This window comes from Falco punctatus (assembly GCF_963210335.1).
Source record: "Falco punctatus genome assembly, chromosome: 3".
Lineage (NCBI taxonomy): Eukaryota > Metazoa > Chordata > Aves > Falconiformes > Falconidae > Falco > Falco punctatus.
In genome coordinates, this window is record NC_137582.1 from 86,608,284 (window position 1) to 86,630,629 (window position 22,346).

General features: G+C 38.4%; 1 protein-coding gene across 9 annotated transcripts in view; it reads left to right on the plus strand.

The window, feature by feature from the left end:
- Positions 1-22,346, plus strand: part of TSNARE1 (t-SNARE domain containing 1) — a 515,090-nt gene that overhangs the window by 422,515 nt on the left and 70,229 nt on the right. For all 9 annotated transcript variants that reach the window (XM_080380510.1, XM_080380503.1, XM_080380509.1 and 6 more), the window contains one exon: positions 19,205-19,320. Coding sequence is in view for 8 of the 9 variants with exons in the window: in XM_080380503.1 (XP_080236629.1) it covers positions 19,205-19,320 (116 nt within the window). In the remaining variant the exon portion in view is untranslated. Of the gene's footprint in view, positions 1-19,204; positions 19,321-22,346 lie in introns of those variants that run through there.

Below are 22,346 nucleotides of genomic sequence, written 5' to 3' on the forward strand. Positions count from 1 at the left end.
TGCTGAGAATTTTTCTCAGGACTTTCTCAATTTTGGACGATGTGCCCTTTTGAGGCACCAGTTATATGCATAAGATGTTACTGATTGAGGATTGATTCTGTTTTTCATATTGAATTTAATCAAATTCTGATCACTCATCCCTTGGAAACTACAGATTTCCAATCTAGTAAGTAATTAATCTATATCCATCATAATCAGGTGCAACCAAGTCATGTTAGCTTGGCTACTCTAGCCTGACATAAAAAGTAGCAGCTGCAATTTTTATGCATTATTAGTGGCTCCTTGCAACCTTAATCATATTCCTCACAAACTGAAATTTCCTTTCACAACATAGACTCAATTTTTAATTTTTTAGTTGTTTCTCATCAACAGGCAGGTGCTTAAGGAGTAACTTCATTTTCTCTGTTTTCTTTTGATAGTTATAACAAATCTCCACCACTGTGTCTGCTCCCGGGCTTTACTTATTAGCACTACATATTCAAAATTATGAATTATTCTGCAATGGTGGCTCACCCATGATTTTGCAAATCTGAATTAATAATAATAAGAAACAGTGTGTTTGACAAAGAGTTCTTATTGTCCCCCTCTACACCTTTCTCACCTCCTTGAGCCTTGTTAAATAAGAAAGTACTTAGCATCAGAAGTGTTTGTTTCTGTTCTTCCAGAATTAATTTAATTATTTCACTTTAGGTACATGTTTTCATATGTGAGAATTTCCAGAATTTTTGCTTGTTTTCCGGACTTCCAGCAGAAGCATATAAGCAAGTTGAAAGCATTCTTTGTCAAGTCAGGATGATCAGTTCAGCACTGTAGAGGTAAACTTTGCAGCACATCTGCCTTTTACACATTCTCTTTTTGAATTTTGAGCATGGTTGGTCAGACAGCATTCGACCAGAAAAGATTTATTTTCCTCTGCATGTGTCAGATGCACTTTTAAAGTAAAAACACAAAGCTGCAATGAAACCAAGGGATGTCTGCAAGGCCAAATACTGACTTTCTGGGAAAACTGAGGGGTAAAAATCCCCAGATGTGGTTCCAGCTCACCAACTGCCAGATAGAAATTAAATCCGTTGCCCTCCTCTCCTCATAGGCTACACACTCATCTTCCAGTGGAAGGGGTCAGCATCTGCCAAGTTGGAGTACTGTAGATCTCTATAGCAGAAATGTGTGCACAGGCATAACAAACACACAACATTATGCATTTGTTCTGGTACTAGACCTTCGACACATCTTGGCCTTTTATTGATGTGACTGTGTCATCTGTTGGGATGCACTTCAAAATTCAATATTGCCTTATAGCTGAGCTGCTGTGGAAAACCTAGACACAAAGAAGAGGTCAAGCCAGTCCCCTAATCAGAAAAACTGGTTAAGAACTGCATCAGCATCTTCATTGACTGTCCTGATGAAGATTAAGCATTGAACAGGCCATGGGCTCAGAACATTTCCCCTGCAATGTGTAATTCTTTTGCAATACCACCTCAAGCTGAGGTAGGAGATGACGGGGAAGTGGAAATGCTGTTGCCTATATTGTGGCACTTTTTTTCCTCTGAAAGGATTGGGGTTTTGGAGCCTGATTACCCAGAACTTCTGTGCAAACCTTTCTTTGAAAAACATGTAATTCCTCACTTCTCTTTTACCACCACACCCACACACTCATTTATTCATTCACCACAGTTACAGGATGACAATCAACAGATCAACACATGAGCCCAGCTAATGAGATTAACAGAACTAATTACAGAAAGACAGTAATTATTTCAGCTCCATTGGTTTGAACATCATAGCTTAATGTATCCAAAAAGGCTCCAGTTGCAGGGATTTTACAGGCTAAGTGTGTAGGCTGTGAATTTAAGTGAAGCTCTGGACGTTCCTGCTCACCTCAGAAAATGCTAGGTACTAGATCCCTACCCACCTCTCCTTCTTGTATGCTGCTGTTCCAACAGGAGGTTAAAAAGGAGGAGCCTGATCCTGTCTTTCCTGCATACAGCAGCACCCAGGTACTAGGTACATGTAAATTTGAGAGGTGCATTCATGGTTTTTTTTAAACAAATAAGCTACATCAGGTAATATTTCTACATAAGCGTCCAAGGAAAACCACCTTGTTTTTTTCTATTGTCTGCTTCAGAGCTCTGAAGTCTTTGTGATCTGTTATCAATGGTAATATGCTCTGAGGGATTAAGCTACGAGTGCAGGCAATTAAAAAAAAATAAATTAAATATTCCACTCTCATGGTGTTTAGCTGTGTGAAACAAACAAATAATGAAAAATTTACCCACCAATCTGTTAATATAATTTTGGTTCCATTGAACAGGTGGAGCAAAAGTTATGAGTATTTTTTCCTTCTTGGAAGTATCATCTGTGTGTCTTTCCAAGATGAAAAAATATCACTACATTCACCTGCCAGCCATCTGGATTGTCTTCTGAGCCTTATTTAAACAAAAAATGAAAACAGTTCCAAGATCTTTGCATTAAAACCATGAGGAAAAAAAATCAAACAAAATTCAGCAAGAATAAACTGTATGGATTAATGCCCAAAACCAGCACTGGAGTTACAACTCCAACTCCACTGCGTGTTGGTTTTTCTCACCTTTTGGCATCAATACCAATGACAGTTTTTAAAGCTGACAGCCCTTTGTTACATTGGCATGGCATACAAGTTCCTTGAAGCGTGAGAGATCAGATGTTAGTAGACAGCTGAAAGGCAACAGCAGTCCAAAACTTTACAACTCCACTGAGCTTTTTGTCCACTCACTGTTAGCTCTGCTCTGACATTGCTGGAATAGAGTCCCACGGTTCACATGGTGAGTGCAGTTTAACTCACCTATTTGCTGAGTCTTTTCCTGCTATTCTTCAAATGTATGTAGTAACTTAAGGGCTTCTGAAGGATGGTGGACTGGGACTATGGAGAAGAAAATCCTCTATTCAAGAGCAAAACCTCCAGTGCAGAAAAAGTGGCCTGTGAAGCCAACCTTTGCTTCCATTGTCTTTCATTTTTTTTCTTGTGCCTGGAGATGGGAGGATAGTCTAATATCCATGATTGGTTCGGTCTTTGGTTCCTTGCTGCTAAAAGGCTGGTAACTATTCGTTGTCAAACCTGTGCTCATACAGCGTGTTTTCTGCTTGATTGAGAGGCATGGCTTTTCTGCTTTGTCACATATTTCCTGGTTAGAGAAGTGATCTGAGACCAAATCCAAAAGAGACCTTTGCATTATAAAAAGGAGAGTGGAAAATGAATTATTATTCTGTTGTATCTCTGCCTGCTACAGGCTTTTCCTCAAATATTGCCACTGCAATCGAGCCTTTTGGCCAGGCAGTAGTTTTCATGGGTAATAGGCAATTACATTTCACTGTATCACAGAAGCACTTTCTGAAATTCTTGGACTGAAACCCAAGTTTTTCTGCAAGCAGCAGATTTAATAATGTCTAATTTACTGTCAGTTGTGCCCATTGTCACCCTAAATTTCTTTTTTTCTCATGTCTCTCCCCTTTGCCTAAAACCCGCTAAATTGAAAAAACATAGTGTTTCCAGAAACTGCACTATTTGCGGTTTGACCAATTTACTGCTGCCAAACCAAAGAAGTGTGTGTTTCCTCTACAAGGCACCAAGTATCATGAGAACAGAAGTATTTTACAGGCTTCTGTTCCCCTCTCAGATGTGATTGAATTTGGCAAAGATGGTCAGAGCTCTTGGGAGCAAGGAAAGGGACTGACAAACAGAATACCTACCTTCTCGCAAATTACAGAACTAAAGACAGAGCACATCAATCCTATTTTTAGAGGATATGTTTAAAAGGAAAAAAACAGGTTTAAAAATCATGTAGTTTCAGATTCAATTTTTATCTATCAACAATGATCATAGAGATAATCTTATAAGCATAAACTGTCATGTACATTTGTAGAGCAGCATTTTGGATATTTATTTAGGGACTCCCTGGTTATACAAGTATTTTGCATCCACAATTTAATAAAGCATATGATAAGATTTAGTGGTTTAAAAAAACCCAGCAACCAGCAAACAAAACAAAACAAAACAAAACAGTTCGCTGACATTCTCTATCTGTCCTCTCTTAAATAGCAACCACCTACTGCATGGCGGGACTCAGTTTGAATCAGAGACATTTAACATAATAAAGTCATGCACTGAGATGTTTTTGCCTGTCGCTTAGATTAGGTTGGATTTCAGCAAGGATTCTTCTGGTTTCAAAGAGACTGCTATATTCATTTTCTAAAAGAGAAGCATGTTTGAAAACCAAGAATTTCCCAAGAAAGTAAGACAAAGGCAGCAAGCAGGTCTTGGCTATAATTGAAGGTAAAAAGCTGGAGAAGTACACTGAAACCCCCACAAGGTACGAACTTCATGTGTATGGCTCAGCTGTATCTACAGCCCTGTCAGACTGCTCTGAAGAGAGGTCATAATAAACGGCTTCCTCGCTCCCACTTTGGTTAATGGATGCTTCTGCCTAATCAGAATTTGCTGACTCACAGCAAGAAAATAACTTCAAAGTGAGGATCTGTGCTCTGTTGTTTGGCTAGTGTACATGCTAGTCTGCTGTCCAGTATTTTGCTAAAAGAGCGGGAGGAAAATTCATCAGCTATGTTGTCAGATTTTCCTTTAGAAATTTGATTCTGGGTAGTCCATCAACCTAGACGTTATTTCTAGTAGGTAGACAATAAATTCATCATATACCTGATAGAAAATTTTCTCCATCCAGCTATCAAAGCAGTGTTTCTGCTTCTCATATGATTTTTTTAGCACTCTGTCATAAATAATCTAAAATTGTACTTTAATTTTAAATATATATGTATATTTTTCCCCTTGGGGAATAATTACATAGTCTAATAGAACTTGGTGTTAACGCTTTTTCCTTTCTTGAAGTTTAAATTGCATATATTTTTCTCCAGACACATAATGTATTCCTACTACTCCTTACGGAACACTCTAAATTATTTTCATCTTATACTTTAATTTTTAGCTTTCCCCCCCACACTTCTCTGCAACAGTTTCATTGCCTTTTCTTCAAGTTATTAATAAATAAAGACTTGGCTTCGTACGTTCCTTGACATTTTTGCAGACATTCTGGCAACTGATGGAACAAATTATATTATCAGATGTTAACCAAAGCAATGGCCTATTATGAATGGAGAAAAGCAAATAACACTAGATCAAGCTTGGCATTTCAGCTCTTCCAGCATGTGAACTGTTGTATTATTGAATCCTTTGTTGCTGTAGCAGTAGCCAAACAATAACTGCGTGCCTGAAGGCTGCGATGGAACATGCACATCCCTCTGACCTTTTGCAGTGCTATTTCAATGGGAATGGCTGTTTCTTTCTCCGGCCCGCTCTTTTCTCCCTGCATGTGTGCAAGAGTCAGCAAATATCACTGTCTCAACACTTTGCATACCACATTTTGGGTCTCAACATCTCTACAAAGGAAACCAGCTTTCCTATTCAGTAGGCCTACAGCAATCACCAACTTTTTCAAGCGTCACTACACCATCAGCTGTCAACCCGTGCCATCCAATAAAGTCATCCATGATTAATTATTCTTAAATGACAACAGCATATTGAAACAAGCTGATAGCTGCTGACAGTGGAAATCCAATTAACCTGAATTACTATCTTGATTGTGGCCCAATTAATGTCAGCTGTGCCATGTCGGAAGTGAAGGCTTGGCTAATATAATTGTTTAATTAATTTGCTGCAGAGATTAGTTGGTGTGGGACTGCCCTTATGCTGACTTCTTTTCTTCCTTTTTTTCCCCCTCCCCTGCTGAACATTAGATTTGAGAAAGAAGGATAAGCAGCTTGCTGTCTACAGCTTTTTGCTTTAAGTAGATAAATGAAGTTCTATCTTAAAATAGGGTTTGAAAGATCACAGAGGGAATAGTAGAGCTGTTAAACTTCTGTTAAGAGTCTGTTGTTGCCTGTTGCTTCAGTGAGTTTTACTGTGCCCCATAGCCGAGTCCAAAGGGATTATAAGGACTTTTCCTTGATGCATTTGAACTGGAATATGATGTTGCTCTGCATTAATGGCTCCTCTGCCTTTTAAAGTACATACAGTGAACAGCAGGAAGGCTGGTAATGGTGAGGGGTGGATTTATTTACCTTTAGAAATAGAAACTTGAGTCAGAGGTGACTGGAAGTTTGTTGTTCATGATGTAATATCTGCCTGGTGTCTTGAGATTAGTTCATCTTCTATCTTTTGTGCAAAGACAGTTTTGCATATCAAATGATTAAGAGTATTAAGAAATGCATTATGAACTATTTTAGGAACAACTCACTAAAGAAAAAGTGGCTCTTCCAATTGAAGCACATTATAGTAGCTATCGCTATCTTTGCCATAAATGTTTTAATTCCTGTAGCTCTCTGCTATAACAGCCAAAATGCCTTGAAAAGAAAGTGACGTTTCCATTCACAAAGGGCAATAAAAGAAACAGAGAAGTGCAACAAAACTACTGTAGCCTAAGTATTGCACTGAACTACTAACTAATAATAAGTGGGAGTTTGTGAAGTAGAGCAAAAGAAAACTTCCCTTGATCTCCACCAGAAACTTTAAAATATTCTTAAAAAATACAGGCAAACTCAGACTGATTAGCAAATAAGAGGATTATAATGAAAAAAGGAGCTCTAATGACTTAAAGGAGCTAGCATTAAAAAGTTAAAGTCAGTAAATTAATATGTTAAGTACAGAGGCTTTGACAAGCAGGAAGGGGGAAATATGCATACACCCATACAGATTTATTTTATTTTTTTTTTACATGTGTAGCTCAGCTATTTAAGCTCTTGTCATAGATGCTGGGAGAAGAGAAACTGAGAGCTAAAAGCTTTGATCAGCTGCATGTAAAAAAAGCTGGGACACTTAACAAGTTCAGAGGTTCCCTTCACTTCTCCAGAGTCTTCAAAAATATCTGGTCCATTGAATGCCAACCTCAAAAAATTCCACAAGCAGGACCTCTCTGGAGATGTCTGCCTTTGAATTGTTCTCCAAATAGGACCAGTGCATAATCTCCCATGGAGGTTTTAGTTTAAGTGGAAGTGCTCAGAACTACTTCAGAAACTTTCTCAGCGCTTCAAACCAGTCATTCATTTCACTTTTCATGAGTTTGAGAGGATTTGTAGAGAAGTTTGGGAGGATTTGCAGATAAGCCTTCTCCTGAAAATTGATTAATATCCTCATTTTCTCATCAGCCTAGGAGAACCACCCAGCATATTTCTAAGAAAACCATATCACTACAAACTGAACTACATAAAAACATTGTACACTTACCCTACTTGACAGTTTATTAATTGGTTGGCTTTGCATCTCTACAAAGATTTCTTTAGATGGTATGTAACTGAAATTTCTTTTTCTTGGCTAAAAACTTAGGTATAGTCGAGCGACATGTCTTTCAGCTGAATGTCCCCGATTCTGCAGTGCTGGCTGGAGGATCACATCTCTGCTGTCTTGTTCACTGGAGGAAATGTTTACAGATTGTTTTTTCTTTACACAACATAAATGGAGGCAGTAGATGTGCTTTTTAATGTGAACCTTGCAAACTGTCTAAAAATTGGCACCATGGCATCAATCATGCACATAGATTTAAAGATACGGTGGGTTTAATATATTTTGTTGCTTTCTGCCCCCTTCCATCCTTGCAATGGGATAAAAGTCAAATATGAAATCTGTTTTTACTTTTGCCCTTAAAGACTCATAATCTCATTTAATTCCTTCTTTTGCAGGTTGTGCTTTCATTGCTGCTAGTAATGGATATGCTCTGCAGGACAGACTGTTTGCACTATGCTTTGTGACATTCACAGAGCTCTATTACGTTGTCTATCACAGTCAAATTATTACTACACACTTCACATAAAAAGTCCTCTGTGTTGGCAGTGCTGACTAGACTGCACCTAGACCTGGGAGTTATGATTTTGACCAGCAGAGTCAGGCTCCGAGGCCATTTGTGAAGCAATGCTGATACTCTGTTTGTAACAATTACCTCTTTTATTCATAATCCATTACAATTTGTAAATACATAAGGATTTTAACACATGCAGAAACATGCAGATTTGATGACAATGAATAATGCAGCAGACTTCTGAATACCTTTTTTTTTTTTTTTGCCAGGAACACATGAACAGTAAGTAGTTTAGGGTTGTGATGGTTTTGAATGTTCATATCAGACGTTGTTCACCTTAGGTTAGTTCAGAATAAACTACAATTTAGGACATGCATTTAAGGATAATGCTGCAGAGAGCTCCAAGTGTTGCTTGAGAGACGAAGGAAGGGACTACATTTTATTCCTCTGCAATATGAGCACGGAACTCTGTACTGTGACTACATAATTAACGAGAAGTGCTGTCATCCAGGAAGATGTTAAAGGTTCAGCTGAACTGGCTTACCTAACACAAAACCAAGGAAAAACCCATCCACATACAAACTGGATATTAAAAAAAAAAAATAACAAAACAAACCAAAATAAACAAACCACAAACCAACACCAACAGTGCTTGCGTGTTGGTCTTAGCAAATAATGACATCCGTTATCACAGGTGTCCCTAATTTTGCTCCATTTATTTAATGAAGTAGCATCCCTAATCTTATAAAAGGGGAAATTAAGGAATGAAGAGGTTAAATAACTTATGAAGCATCACATAACAATTCAACAAGAAAAGGAGGCATAGATGCTATATCTGCCTGTACAGTTCTCTGCATTGCCTGCTATTTTGGGATTTTTTTTTCTTTATATTGAATGCTGTTCTTACAAGTCCTGAACTCTGCTCTTTGTTTGACTTTCCCTGGATCTCCATCTGCAAAATTGAGACAAAAATCTCAGGAGAATACTATCTCACACAAAAGTTTCCAATACTTTGTGCTTTCTCATAGAGGCAGAAGTGCAGTATCAACTCAGGCTACCTCCTGACATTTGTGCATTTAATCCATCAGAAAACTGCTAGCTTATAGGCCAATGTAAAAATGAAAAAATAACAGAGAATAAAAATACTATTCAAACCTTGAGAAGCTTGTTTGGGTTTAAACAAAAGCTTAGATCAGGAATTTTGATAGCCTAAGCAATTCTCCATGGCTTCTGCAGAAAATAATGCTACCTCAAATTTAATTCTGTCCCACCCGATAAAATGATATGAAGGCACTGCTATTTCTTCTTAGTTTCACTGGTGTTATGTCACTAGATGTGACTTTATCCACTTCTTGTGGCAGACACTAATAAGTAGTAGAAAGTAAATATCCCTTGGTCCTTCAATGATGTTCATTTGGGAATTACTTAAGACTTGCAGCTTATCTCTGTGAGATTTACTTTGAATAGGTGAAGACCCACATATAGATATATATGGGGTTAAGAAGCTGTAAAATAGCTTTTGCTCTGCCTGTATATCTCTGCTGGGTTAGGCAGAGTGTGGAGGTGTGTGTTCCTTGAGTTCCTAGCACACAATTTGTCACTTTTCAGAAGTATGATTTTCCTGCCTGGTCTCAATTTAATTTACTCACTGTTATTTAGCACTTTGCTCCCCAGTACTCTGCATACTGCAAAGGAGCAGCAGTGACATGGTGGATGCATGTAAACTGGTGAAAAATAGCATGCCTGGGAGGAAAAATCAGTCTTGAGCTTTAATAGTATTCTTTGGTGAAAAACCTGGTAGTTCTCTTGGGGATTCTTTTTTAAGAAACATTCTCTTCGTCTTGTTATTGAAACATTTTCTTTTTTTTCTACACTCTTTGGATTTCGATACCAGAAAAGCCCTATTTACGATGTTTAGAGATCAATTTAAAGTTCAGTGTAGCAGAATTCAGCTTTGTTCTACAACACTATGAAGTAATGCATGGTAGTTTGTTCCTGTCAGCCACTGCTTTACATGCTAATGATAGTAATGTTTTAGCAGTAGCAGAGATACTACTAGAATAGGAGTGATGTCAATGATGGTCTCGAGATTGTAGTGAGCAAAGTTTGTGAGAAGTAATGTCGTAATGTCCTGTATTAAATCAATGGACACAGAAAAGAAAAATCAGATAGGCTTTCAAACAAAGCAACAGAAGTATTTTCTGCTTTTTGTTGCTCCCCCCCCCAATCATATCAATTGGTGTAATGAGAACACAAACACAGTATACTGCCTATTATTGTTCTGTGACATTTTCACTCAGAAGATTCATCAGCTCCTAACACTAACTTCCAGAGACATGGATGACACAGTACTTCCTGGAACCCCTTCCAAAATTTGGTTTTACTTACGATTCATAAGGTTGGAAGGAGCTTTTTAATTGATTAGTTACTCTAATGTACTGGCTAATGTTTATATGTGTAGATGCTTTCTGGTGATAGAAGCAGACCAGCTTAAACCTTCAGTCTGTTCTTTAGTGCCTGAAGACTTGAACTGAGGGTCATTTGTCTTAATTACTGCTGAGATTTGAAGGAAAGTCCTATATACAAAGTACTGTGCTTTGAAAACAGAAAATCCCTTCTTTCAGTCCCAATGTGAGCAATATTATTATATGATTTTTTTTTTTCCTCTAACCCCAGAAGGGCCTTGTTTTTCTTTATCTGACACTTGCATTTCTTTGAGGATGGTCTGAAGATCCTTCCTGGCTTATACTCCATCCTTTACCAAGCATTTTATTTTGATTCGAATTTTCAAATAAAAATGTGCCATGTAACTATACACATGGTGCTAAGGAGACATTATGAATATCTTTGGACCAGAATTTCATAAGAGTACAGTGGAGTAGCTCCATTAAAACCAATAGAGTTAAGCCAAACTATACACTTTCTTGAGCTCTGGTCCTTTTAAGCTTGTGCAAAGTTTAATCTAGTTGTTATTGGCAAAAAGAGCCAATCCGGGGAGCCCAGGCATTTTTCAGGACGGAGAATGAGCTAAATCTTTCCTCAGCTGGTTCCACAACTACAACTTTCTGCACTGGATGCTGTAACTCTCTCATGGGAAGACTGGGTAAGTGGGGTGGGTTGAAAGCTGGCTGAACTGCTGGGCTCAAAGCTTGAGATCAGCAGCACCGTGACCCAAAGATTGTCTTTTCCAATCCAGCCAAGTAGTCCTATTCATACAATAATATAAGCTAACTAATAAACACAGCTCAGCAAGAAGCCTCTCTCTGAGCACAGAGGTTTTATGCGGTGGAATCTCTCTCTGCTTTGCTCCATTGCAACTGTGTTTCTGCATTTGAATTGTTGGGGGAGTTCGGGTCTCTGAGAAGCTGCCTGTGTGGGGCTATTAAGCGTCTTGTGGTTTCTGGAAAAGTATAAGGGCATTTGCTTTTCTACCTTGGGCAAATTCTGTTCTGGGAAAATGCAGGCTCTCTGGTGTTTCAGGTATACACAATAGTCATTACCTGCTTTAAACTGCTGGCTAGATTTGCTATGTAGAATTTAAACAGCTGCCAGAGGTAGGTGGCTTTGTTCCAGTGCTGGGGAAAAAATAAAATTAATCCTCTTTATAGTGAATTTGTAAAACAGATTGGAGGTCTGCTGCCTTGAAAGACATGATAGAAATGTAAGCCATTATTGTGTGTTATTACAAATGATGCCTCAGCCATTAAAAAAAACAAGTATATTAAGGGAATATTAAGATTGCTAATTCAAGCATTCAGAAGTTAGAAAATGCAGCAATGAAATCTGTGTGTACAAGCTTAACATCAGCCCCTGTCAGCTTTTGGGCAAATCAACACAGAAATTGTTGTGCTTCTGTGCTCATCCTGATAGGAGACACTTGCAGATGGTGAAAATTATCTCAGATTTTGAGCTAGTCATGAGTACATGAAGTAGGGTTTGAGAAGTCATATCTGTCCAAAGCTGAGCCAAATTTCCTAGAAACACTAAAAAGTGCACCCTCACTTTTGGGAAAAACTCCTTTCTCCCTATTCCTCCTCACATTCCCCATCTTTCTCCAAAGCATGGAGGCACTAGAGAAAAAGTTTGCATTATCTTTTTCAGGATGTGACACTTGGACATTTTTCAATAGTTTTCTTTTTTGATTCAGCTGCAATATTTTCATTTAAATGAAGTAGTCTGAGGTAGATTGCAGGCATAGAAAATGTAATCCTGAGTGGTCATCACTGGCTAAATAGCTATGCGGCAGAAAATAGTCTTACAACAGAATATGCTGAGGAACCATATCTACGGATGGCAGTTGGCTTTACCTAGTGTATATGCAAAGATGATAAATGAGTGAGAAGGGAATCGTGAAGAGACTTATGGGAAGTGCACAGAATGCACAGATTTAGGGGAGAGTAGCAGATACATAGACACAGGGTCATAAGGGAAGGTTTGAAATCAGTCCAGATGATGAGGAAGTAAAGGCACAAAATGTGTCAAAGCAAAGTGATATTTCCTTGCTGGAGTGGGCTGGCCTTTTCCTGTTGCTGTCATATCTTGTGGGTTTTACTCATCTGCAACTTGTCTGCTTCATTCTCATTTAAAAACACCCAAAGTGCTTAATAATATTACTGGCCTTTTCTAGCCTGTCTGCAGAAGCAGTGATATTTGATAGCAAATTCGTTGTTACTCTATAAGGAAGCTTTACCATAAAGGTCACCAAATTTGGTCAGTGCATTTTAATTTGTACACATGTTAAAGGTCATATTCCTCACTTCCATTCCAATAACACAGTGTGTTTACTCTCTTATCAGAGGTGATCGTGTATGACTTAGCTAAAGGATCTTATAAATGTAAATGGAATATAAAACAAAAATAATAATGATGAAAACACTGGTGCAAGTGTAAGGGGAATTTTTCCCTCTGTATGTTTACATAATGCTTGGAGGTAAACACACATCTGCAAGGTCTGATTTTCTGCTGTGTTACTCCAGTATTTCCTTTGTCCCCCATGAGAACTCCACAGCTTTCAGCAGAGTTTCTGCTGGTGTGTGTTGGAATGACAGTAGTTTCAGATTCCTAATATAATCTCTGTATAAACACATCCAAACGTAATTAAGGACCTGGGCTCTCAATCCAGCAGACCTCAAATTAGCTTTCAAAATGCATATTAAGGGCATAGACAAATGCTTCCATGCAATTCCAAATGACCTCTGAGGGCAGGGTGAGCAGAATTGTACAAACCTCTTTAATGTCACAAAACTCTCTACAGAGATTTGCATATAAAGTGTACCATTTTATGTCAAACAGATTTGTTAATCTTACAATGAAGGAAACAGTACTTGAAAATTAATCAAGGTGGGTTTTCATTGCCCAGCAGAGGCTCTTAAAAGTACCTGACCTGATAACAGGAGGCTGTTACTGTGTGGTTTCTAAATTCAATCATTTTGGGGTTTTATTTGCTGGATGGGTTTGCAGGAAATAGATCTCCATGGCAGATAAATCTTCAATGGTGTCTTTGTTCAAGTAGTAGAACTGTACTTTCAGAAGTGTTTGTAATCCCGGCTCTGTTGGAAAATGTTTCATGATTTGTTCATTATTTTAAAATTGTCTTTTAAACAAGCATAAGCATTTCTTATGTTAGGTAAAAATGGGTAGTTTTATTGAGCCTTTCAGTACTGAGTACAGGGTAGCTTTTTGCTTGCTTACCATAATAACCTAGCTAAAAAACAATGACTGAAAAATGGACCTCCTTTCCTTGCAGACAAGTTCTTGCCCCTACAACCTAACCGAAAACCCTACGGTGTGTCAGCTGCATACATTATTTGGCATTGCGAGAGGGAAGTACATAGAACCATGGTCTTGGGTTAACCGTCTTGGGCAATGCTCTTTCTCTGCTATCATCATCCTTATCCAAGTCCAAGGGCTAAGAACAGGGACAGATGGAATAAGGAGGTGAGGTATTGGTGAAATTAATTTAGCTAATGACAGCAACCTGCCTAATGCTTTTGTCCTGCAGGAGACCTAGAAAATACTACAACCGTGGAGTCGTAGGGTATGTCTCTACTCTGAAGCAGTGTCACATGCTCTGAGGTTCCAAGAATAGAGCAGCTCTTCTAGTACAAATCCCTGCCTGAACTAAAATGCCTATTTCTAGGGCTTTTTGCCTCCTTTGTAGAGCCAATTGTGAAGTCTCGACCTTCCTGCCTTGCCGTGTACACTGTAACCAATCCATGGAGGGTAGAGAAGCACAGTGCTGTTTTTCCATATGTGAATCAAACATATTTTTTCCTATTCTATACAAATACAGGAAAAACCATTTCCTCTAGCCTCTCCTGTTATTTATGCTTTGCTACAGCTAGCATTTGAATCTTCGGCAAGAAAACATTTCTTTCCTCCTTGTAAATGCATTTGCTTAGGAATTTCCAAGATGAAGTTCGCTTTTCTGGGCTTGGGGCTGTAATGGGCTTTAATAGTTTTTAATTATTTAACTCTCTGTTGTGACATAATTAGAATGTCCTTCAACATTTCACATTTCACCCCCAAGAAATAAATATCTTCTAGGCTGTAAAATATGACGTGCAGCTTATTTTTATGAAACAATGAGGGACAGGATTCTTCCAGACTCAGTCACAACCAGTTCGCCTGTCAATATAAAGTGCTTCTCAGCTGTGTCCCTAAATAGCCTTGCTCATTCCTTCCCTGCTTTTCTCTCCTATTTCACATGTCTCTTTAAAGATTAAAATATATCAAAAAAAATGGCAAGATTAAAATATATCTTTACCTACACCGTTTTACTAAAAAACCCAGAGAGCCTAGCAAAAATAACTGTAAAAAGCCATTACCTCTTACTACAGGATTACGGGTTTTTGTCCCACGCTGTATTCTTTTCATCTTGGGAGAATGTGTACAACGAAAATAGATTAGCTCCAATTTAATCAACAGATTCTTGGTTATGGGAAATGGGCTTACAACAGGTTGGGACAGAACTATAAAACTAGAGCAGGGAACAGCATACCATGCAAAGTTCAGGGTAAGCTAGTATATTTAAAATGTAATCAGATTGTACCACTTACAGTTATTTCTTGTACATTTTCTAGCAGAACATAGTACTTTCTGGTAGCTTTAAACTTTTCCCATATTCAGCCTGAAATTTTGTTTGTTGCATTGATTTCTGTATCTCTATTTAGATACTCATTTTAAGTGATAGTTAAAGGGACTCAGTGTTTCCCAAAATGCAGTTTCCCTGGGAGGAATGTGGGTTTTTAGGAGTTGGTTTTTTGGTTTGTTTGTGTTTTGGTATTATTATTATTATTATTATTATTATTATTATTATAGTGCCTCATATGTGGACAGGGCTTTGCAATTTAGCAGGAAAAAAATGGGAGAAAGCAGTCATACCTTTTTTTGACCTCTAGGAATGTTTGGCAAAACTTCCAAGTCTCTGACAAATTTCTTACTCCCTCAGTGCTGGAGCCCAGGAAAGTCAAGGAGAATAGGGAATAGCTTTATTCCCTAGCGTGAAGGAAAAGTCTTCAGCAGCTGAGTGAAAAAAAGAGCTGGAAAAAGTTGAGCAAAATCAACTGTGGATTAGTTGGATGCATGGAAAGGTTATAAAAATGCAAAGCTCCCTGAAGAATTATGTTGTAAAATAAATGATTCATTTTACAGGTGGTTTGGTTTTTTGTTGCGTTTGCTTTTTTTTTCTTCCTCCTTAAATTTTTTGTGGCTGCAGCTCTGCTAATTCTGAGGCAGAAACCTAGTAGTATCTGTCTCAGGGCAATAGGGAACTTGCCCTGGTGAGAAATGATACTGTTATAGATTTGCAAATGATTTAACATTTCCATGTAAGCATAGATTAACCTTGACACAAGGAACGGCATCATGAATCACATTTTTTTCTTCTTTTTTTTTCCTCCTTTGGAGAATTGGAATTCTCTTGATATCAGCTATACTTCCACCCATGGCTTGTGTCTCCACTTCCTTGACTTAAAGTGAACATAAACCAATCACTGCATGCATTAATGTTTGAGATGGAGAGTATTAATTATATTATTCTGTGGTCATGGAACTCACATGGGAAAATTAGAATCTTTATGTTAAGTGAAAGGTTTATGTGGTCTCATGTGAACATGGCTTTAGATGGACATTCCCAGAAAACTTGAGTAGATAAGTAAAAATTATAATTCATTATGTACATAGCTTAATAATTACCCATTTACAGGATAAGGCAGAGATCCTGCTTGAGAGAGATGGCAGGGGGTGGGGGGTGGGGCGAAGTACTACTTATATATCCATACATGGGAAACATACTAACACTTCCTAGCTGTTGAGTGCTTGCATTTCTGATGCTGATGTACTTCCAGTGTGTGTTGATGCCTTGGGATTATTAAAGACATACGGATGTGTTTCTTTTTGTCTTGCAGCTTCCCTCAAGAATGACAGTGATGGCATTAAGACACCATTTATAATCTTGGTTTAGCAATCAGATTCTGTTAACCTAACTTAGATGTACTAAGTAGAGTTTGTTGTATGTAATATTATGAAGTATGCTGTTTATTAGCATATATTTATGTAATATTCAGGTGAGGGTGCCCATGCCATGGTCTGCAGATTCTTTCTGATGAATAGAACAACCTGTTCAACCTGCTCAGGGCTAACATCTTTCTCCTCTAATAAGGGCAGGGAATGGGTCACAAGAGCTCACCAAAATGCAAGCTTGACTTCTTCACAGGACAGGGTTGGTGAACTCCATGGGGTGTCAAGTCATACTTTTAATGTGATGTGATGCTCACATAGCCCTTCCTGAAGCAGTGTGTGCATCTTTACCTTGAGGGGAACTGCTGCCTTTTGCTCATGTATCAGTATTTTTCCACCTGAGTGACAAAAGGAGCTGGGGTATATGGCCACTCTTCCTCAGTGTGTGTAGAAAAACTTGGGCAGGGCTCAGAAGCTGTGTTTCTACTGCTCTTCCAGCATGTACAAATTTATGACTGGAGACTAAAGGGACTCAAAGAACCGAACATTTTCCTTATTGAAATATAAAGTAAAGCAAGAACTAGGAATTAACAGGAGAATCCTGCTACAGATTATATGGCTGTGAAGGACAGTAATACTAAATCCACTAAGAGATGCTGTAAACAGAGCAGGAATAATTATCCTGACTTACCAGCCAGGACAAGGTCATAAAATGTGAACCAAATACCAGAATGAAGGTTTGGCTGCATCTCTTCTACCCTCTGATTAGTCTGTTAGTCTGTTTATGATGGAGTTTTATGTTTGCTTTATATTAGTTATAAAAAAGAAAAAATGAGAGGGGGGAGAGACTATGTAAAGTGCAAAGTAAGAGTAAACAGGACTTCGCAATGCTAGAAGGAGCAAACCAAGGGAATCTCTCTGCAAAGGGACTGATGGAAAATCCATCTGAAGTGGCAACTGTAAAGCTTTGAAAGTCTCGTTAGGAATATTTGAGAATGCTGCTTGATGCTAAATGACCCATCAGCATCCTCTGCTGACCAAACAAAGTCTCCGGTGTTTTAGAAGTGGACAAGGACATCTAGGTGTGTTAAGGTAGTCTGCAGTTTGAAGCAAAGGGATCCTGTTTTGTCTTGGAATCAATCAAGGTTAAAAGAAGAGAGGATGCTGTAGCAGGCCTGTTTTCTCATGCACTCAGCTTTCAGGATGCATTGTAGTTACCCCCCTAGAAACGAAGGCTGCAAGTGCAGCACCACTATGAAGAAACATCACTTTGTGTTTGAAAAAAATTGTTAAAGCGAGCATCACCTTTGTGCACCTATAGTCTCCTCCCAAAAACTCACAGTAGACTGCTTGAAAAGTGTGAGCAAATGAGTGACCCCAAGTAGGACTTTAGGGAGGGGAGAATAGTGTCCCCCTGCACACTTCTTCCAAGCATACCTGACAAAAAGATTCTTCTTAACACATGTACATGGAATGATATATTTAAAACAACTTTTTTTTTTTTTTTTTTTTTTTTTTAAACGAAACCCAAAGGAAACATTCTGTGTGAGTAATTGCAAAAGTAGAGAGCCAAGATGAATCACTGATTATATGCTATGGAGGCAGGACAACACAGCATTTAATTTTTTTTAAAAAAATAATAATCTGGAAATCCACGCTTTAATAAAGAGCACCAGTTTGGTTGGTGGTTGATTCTGGAGGAGAGGACAGATCGTGCATCACAGTTCCCTGCTGGAAGCACTTCTCCAGCTCTGCAAAGCAAAACAGATGGGCCCTGGGAGGGTTGCAAGGGAATGAAGCACTGCACTTTCGAGCACCGGTGGAAGAGATGACTCTTCTGTCACCTGCTGTATAAGAGCCAAAACATCTGTAGAACAAAACAACTGGGGAACTGTGTCTCTCTGGGAAATGCAGTGCGGTGCAGAGTGGTGTAAAGCAGTTAGTAAAGGATCTGAGGCAGGCTGGGAGACCTGACTACAGCAGTTAGGGGAAGAAAGGAAGGAAAAGTGGGTAACAGCAGTAACATCGACATAATGTCCTGTGAGAGAGCTGCTTCAGTTGTATGAAACGTAAAGAACTCTGGGCAAAAGCAATTGGTTTATCTTGTTGAGATGGTGTTATCAAGTCTGGTGGCTGGAGGACTGGCTAATCTGGTCTCAAGCAAATTGTCTGTTTCATTGAAGTTACTTTTTGTATGTGTCTGTGTTGCATAAGAGGATTACTGACGCTGCGGGGTCATAGAAACACCATTCTTCTAATACATCCAAAAAGGAGGAAGAGGAATTGAACTATCTGCAAAAGTTTTTAAATGGGAACAAACAACATTATGTCCTATGAAGGTCACTGGGAAGGCTGATGGGTTTAAGTAGAAACAGATGTCAAAATTAGAATGCTGTAGAACCTCTTTTACCATATCTTAATTTGAATGAAATCAGGGTGGATAATGCTGGAGGTACATTTGCCTGCCCTGTAAAGAGCCTGCCTTCTTGCTTGGCTAGATTTCATTGCACAGCAGGTTGGAGAGAGACCTCTTTGTCTTACAGGAGACCGTCTTCTCCTGGCAGCCAGAAACAGATTTGACACACTCAGACCAAAACCAAACTGAACAGCCTTACCCAAGTCCAGCCCTCCAAGCAGTCTGGAATTTTAATATCACACAAACAAGGATTTAAGCAGGAAGAAAGTAGTGTAGAGAAGGTGATTGTAATTAAGCGGAATTTTCACTGAAAAGGAAGAATCTGGATTGCCCAGGATGAGTCAGTCCAAAAAATATAGAAATTCTCCATGTTGTATTGACTTGTTTCAAATAGTCCTTCCAGTGGAAAATTAGCAACATTTCTTTGTGGATTTACTGTCCATCTTTGGGTTAAATGTCTATGTATTTATTTCTTTGTCTTTTCTCCTCTTAGCTACGAGCCAGGAAGATGAAGTGCTGCCTTCTCTCTGTTGCGCTGGCTGTTCTGCTGTTCATCGTTATAATCATCGCAGTCTCAGTCAAGCGCTGATCTGGCTACGGTTTCCACAGGTAAAAGCTTTTAACTAAGTCTTTTATCATACACTGTGAGATGGTTGGGAGATGGTTTAGGAAGCTGATTATGGTAAGAAAAATTTATCTTGGTTTGCAGATTCAGGTCTGGCCTATGAAAATAATTTTCTTTAAAGGGTTTATTTAAAGAGCTCAGAAATAACATCCTTAGTGGATCCTTATATGTAAGCCAAGATGATATTCAAACAAAAGATCTTATTACCATTACTATTTTCTCTGTTGTTTCTGGTGTGTTGGATTTTATATGGAACTCATAGCAAATCTAATCAATGAATCCTAAATCCATATGAATTAGAGATGCAGAAGCGGTGTTAAAGACCCCAGACTGAAGCAGGGTCAGGGGGAATCCAACAGCCCACAGCACTGGACGTTCCAAAGTGCACCTACCTTCTGAGATGTTCCAGAATCATCCTGGAGACAGGCTGTCTTGAGGAGCAGGAAGATAAACAACTAGAGATTGCAGTATGGACAAAAATTCTGGTCATCTTTGCTCTGGATCCACCTCTAAAAGGAGTAGTGGTCTGTAATAGGGAAACCGGGCTGTAAACTTACCAAAATAGGTGAGACATAAAAGCAACTTCATCCCACTGGTGAAGTTTAAGCTATAGTATGTTTTCTTTGTAAAGAATGTGCTTTAAATGTAAAGCATAAAACACAAATAAGGTTTATATTTTTTCCTTTTTTTTTTCCCCTCATTACCCTAAGAGAATGACTCATAAGTTATTTTTGATAATGTCTGTCAGATAGAAAGCATCTCTGGGTGTCTGCTTCTTTAGAAGGTCACCAGGCCATTTTTCAAGGAGGAATTATCAGATTTACAGAATTTCTAGCACCAAAAGGGCTCAGGCATTCCAGCTCTGCATGCCTGCTGCCATGGCAGCGGTGCTGACTGGTAAAGCCAGATCCCAAGCACATCAATGGAACTTTTCCTGCAGACAGCGAGTAAGAGCCCTGAGGCAGAACGCAAGGGAGGGTGGGGACAACTGCTGATTTAGAGACCTCTCAAGTCCTACAGATACTTGCATGAAGCATGTGTGATACCACTCCTGTACTTAGTAGGTACCACATTACACTGAGGCTCACTACGACCTTTTACAATAATTTAAGCTGTGATTTCTTAGCCTGAGCTATCCTCTGGAACTACCCTAGAGAAAGCACAACGGATTGATAGATTTTGTTTACTGTTTTGTTTTACAAGAGTTCAGTGTTACTTGACAATGCTATCCTTCCACCTAAGGATGAAGTCATTCAACTGAAACTAGCAGAGGTTGGTTGAAAACAATCAGAGAAAGATGATTCTTCACACAAGATGTACTTATGCTTTGGAACTCCTTCTGGCATGACTTTGTGGATGTGTACAAAAAGGAATTGTACAAATCCATGAAAGAAAAAAAATTGTTGAAGGATGGCGAGTACCAAAGTACCGTTTCACTGGTTTGTGATGAGGATGATTATGAACCATACATTATTGCTAGGATAAATAGTTGTAAATATTTTTCTACACTTGCATGGTTACCTAAGTGTTCAGCCAGTATCGAGGCGAGGAAGCGAGGACAGTTTCAGTGAGGTGGATTGCATATGGATGTTCTTATAGTGCATATATATATATATATAAAATATATATAATGCTACATATATTTTTATCCCTCTTTTACATAAGAGACACTGCTTATGGGTGCAGATCATGATCTGTCCTTCTGATTTAAATCTAGAGCAACTACAGTAATTTTAGTTGCATTACTCTGATTTTACTCTGCATTAGTCTGGTTTGAAAATGTGATCTATCATGGTAATCTATTATATGATAAAATTTCTTTTATTTATAGTTAAATCTTCCTATCTACTAGAAATCACAAATCTTATCAACAGTTGACTATATCTAGACACAATTTAATCTAAATCCCTTAAGTGAAGAAAGTCAGAAAACCACAATCTTTTTACAATAAAACTCCATTGGAAAACTGGAGTTAATATTCTGTTAAGAGATCTATGTCTTGAGGGACGTGAACCTGGAGATACTAATGAAAGCCCTAGGGAAAATACAGTGCTCTACTTTTCATCATCACTTGTGAAACTAATTATTAAGCTTCTAAAATATGAGTTACTCCCCAGCAGTGCAAATGTAGACAAAACCTGCATTGAGTTATCATGGAACACATACGCTTTTTGATTGTTATACACTGTTCTGAATCTAAGTTGACCCCAAATGGTGCGCAGCAGATTTCACATTTATATTTGAAGATTTCTGAAGCAGAATGTTTTCAGAATTTCCATGTCCATAGTGAACATTTTTTTTCTATTCTAAATTGCAATGGAAGTGGATTTTAAAATATCAGTGAATTTAAAGTTTCAACTACCTCAACAAACTGTTTCATATAAAGCTGTCTTACATACTTTAGGGAGATAGAGAACAGCTGGGTTTTAATGTATAGCAGCTCTACGTGTCCATTCAGAGAAAAATAAAGCAAAGAAAGCAAGCTAGGAACTAGTTACAAAGTACTCTGATTGGCAAAGGATACATAACTGAGTAAGATCCCAAGTTCAGTAATGACTGGCCAGAACTTCCATTTAATATATCATCAAAGAGTTTGCTCTGTGCTGGATCAGTAAGGAGCCAAAGGAAGCAACACCAGCCACCCCATTCTATTGGTTTAAGTCCCATTTGCATGATATTCCAGGTAGGCTGCTTTAGCTTTCACAAGTGCAGCCACAATGAGAAATCTGAAGGTCAATATTCAATGAGGTAAGGAAAGGATACCATTAGTATCTATGATCACTAATGATCATTATGTCATTAACATAAAGTCTTCTTATTTTTTTTTCCTCCTGTTTCTACTTTTGCAATAATGATACTGAATGAATAGTTCTTCTCAAAAGGACAAAAAAACCACAAACACACCCTGAAAATCAGACATGACTTTGACAGAGAAGCCCATTCCTTCCACAGGAAAGATTGCTTTATGAATCTTGAAAAGTAAAAAGCACTTTTTTCCTGTGAGTTTCTC